A 2,358-nucleotide genomic window follows, 5' to 3' on the forward strand; every position below is an offset into this window, starting at 1 on the left:
GAACCTATGATGCAATATTTTGCACTATGCCGTCTATATAAGTGTTAACTTTTAACCAATAAATGTACTCATTTTTAGAGTCTAGAATATCTATATATTTAACAAAAGAATCATGTACGAAAAAACCAATTTCGCCAGATTTTCGTTTACAACTTTCAGTCCTTGGTTTGGAAAAAGAAAGTATAATTTGTACAGATATTATGTCATTTTTATCTAATTTAGTCTCAGTTACACACAAAATGAATACTGTTCTATCATGTTTATGAATTCAGGATACTTAAGCCTTGTTTTTAAGCCGCACACATTAAGCGATCCAATTTTCAAGTTTCCGTGAAATGCACTGGGGTTTGATTTATAAACGTACTATTTTGGTCACTCACGATATTTTTTAGCATCGATCCTTTCTTGGATGTTTATGTTTGATTTATGTATTAAAGAAAGATCACAATTTCTAAGATTTACATACCAATGTTTTAGAGGAGCATGGGATATCCTTACACTGTTCACAGAAGTATTACCACTGACCCCGGTAACACTAGTCTGTAAAATTGTCTTACGATTACCAGGAAAAGGCGCCGATACAAGTGTAGGACTTGAAGTGGGGCATGTTACTTCTAGCAAATAACCTTTGGATGTGTGTGTTTTACCTATTGGAGATGACTTCGCAGATTCTTTGTATTGATTTGGGCTCGTTGTTCGTATTATGTCATCGCTTTTGAATCGAATCAGTGTCATCCCCTGTTTCTTCCTCGATGAGGGTCTCGTCACGTGCGAGTATAGATGATTTCTCAGCTGCTCTCGTGTAAGTCTCGTTGACACGTGATTCCACGTTAGAGTTACGTGAGCCTCGTAGAATTGAGTGCCATCCAGGGAATAAATTGCGTAATGTTTCTCCGTTTACTTCCAAGGCAGCAGGATACTTAAGCTTGACATTTCGGGGGCCATATTTTGACCTCGCATCCTTGTAATCGTGCCATAATTCTTGACGTGCTTCACGAATTTCTTTCGGGTAATCCCGGGATAGACCAAATTTGGTGTTCTTTAGTAGCTTGGCATTCTCCATGACGCTGTCTGCATTAGATTGTTCAGAGAAAGATACCAGTATTGGACGAATATAAGGTTTGTCCGGGTATTGTTGTCGTTTGGGCTTTCCTATCCGAAATGCACGTGATATTCGCATAGAGCTTGGGTCTAACTGCAGGTGATCAATTAATAAAGTTCAAAACAGATGTCACAACAGTCGGTATTTCCTTCGGGATACCATGAAATAAGATGTTACTTTTTTAAAAGACGGGCCTCCGTATCAATGTTTTTTATATTCAAGGAGGCGTAACCTTGAATTGTTGACTTCGTTTGTAGCAACTGTATGATACAATTTTTTGTTATGCAGTCAAGTTTATAATTCACTGGCCCAAATTGAACCATAAGATCAAAACAAAACAGTTCATTTTCTCACTTATATCTAGGGAAACAAAGTTCTCCTTTGTAGGCAATGATGTATTTACTTCAAATGGGTGGGGTGATTCTGCCGACGTGGCGCTCGAGTTTCGTCGTGCACGTTTTTCTATATCTTGTTGTAGCCATTATTTGGGAATGAAGTGATTTTTTTTGACTCATTATTCGGGCCTTGTTTCGTACTTCAAACACTATTTAATCCTTTTACCAAGATTTTACACCGTTATAAGTCCGTTTTTTTTGGTTAATTCTAAAAAATTTCTAAAAAATTTCACTGAGCGATTTTTAACTGACCGCCATTGACCATTACCCATAAACCTCCTTTATAAATGTTAAATATTTCAGTATATTAATATCTTTTATTTTATTAATTTTTCTACATTTCCATTTTTGGAAAGACCAGTTGAAGATCAATTATTTTTTATATTTGAATACTGCCATGTTATTTGGTCTAATATATTTTGTGATTTGTTATGAAATATATTTTATTCTTTTACAGTAGTGATTCTTTTTAGAAAGTTTATTCGATTTTAAATTTCTTTATATCATTTGTGTTTAAATCACTTTTAAATAAATTGATTCCACCTACGTTTTGTAAATTTTTCTTTATTGATTCTTTTCACAATCCATGGTTATTTTCATCAAATATTCTTTTGAGCCAGCTTGATTTAATCCAGTTAATGAAAATTGGAATTTTTATCATATTTAATCCCTCATAATTAAGTCTTGTATAATTACAACCTTTTTAACTTTTTTCTCAATTTGAGTGCCATATCAATTCAAAACAGTTTTGTGTATTTTTCCACTGGTGGAAATGGAAGAACAGATATGATTTAGGTCAGTTTTAAAATAATTAAGGACTTAAAGATTGATATATTGTCAATTATTGTAAAATGTCTTGCC

At 33.8% G+C, this 2,358-nt stretch overlaps 1 protein-coding gene across 1 annotated transcript; it reads right to left on the minus strand.

The window, feature by feature from the left end:
* Positions 1-706: 706 nt before the first annotated feature.
* On the minus strand, positions 707-1,180 carry LOC132720552 (uncharacterized). The gene has a single exon (XM_060704710.1). It carries the CDS (start codon positions 1,178-1,180, stop codon positions 707-709), a length of 474 nt encoding a protein of 157 aa, XP_060560693.1.
* Between the last annotated feature and the right edge of the window lie 1,178 nt (positions 1,181-2,358).

Source organism: Ruditapes philippinarum, unplaced genomic scaffold (assembly GCF_026571515.1).
Source record: "Ruditapes philippinarum isolate M1 unplaced genomic scaffold, ASM2657151v2 ctg6554_1_1_1_1, whole genome shotgun sequence".
Classification (NCBI taxonomy): Eukaryota; Metazoa; Mollusca; class Bivalvia; order Venerida; family Veneridae; genus Ruditapes; species Ruditapes philippinarum.

Coding starts and splice junctions, on each gene's coding strand:
- LOC132720552 (XM_060704710.1), bottom strand. CDS start 1,180: ATGCGAATATCACGTGCATTTCGGATAGGAAAGCCCAAACGACAACAA.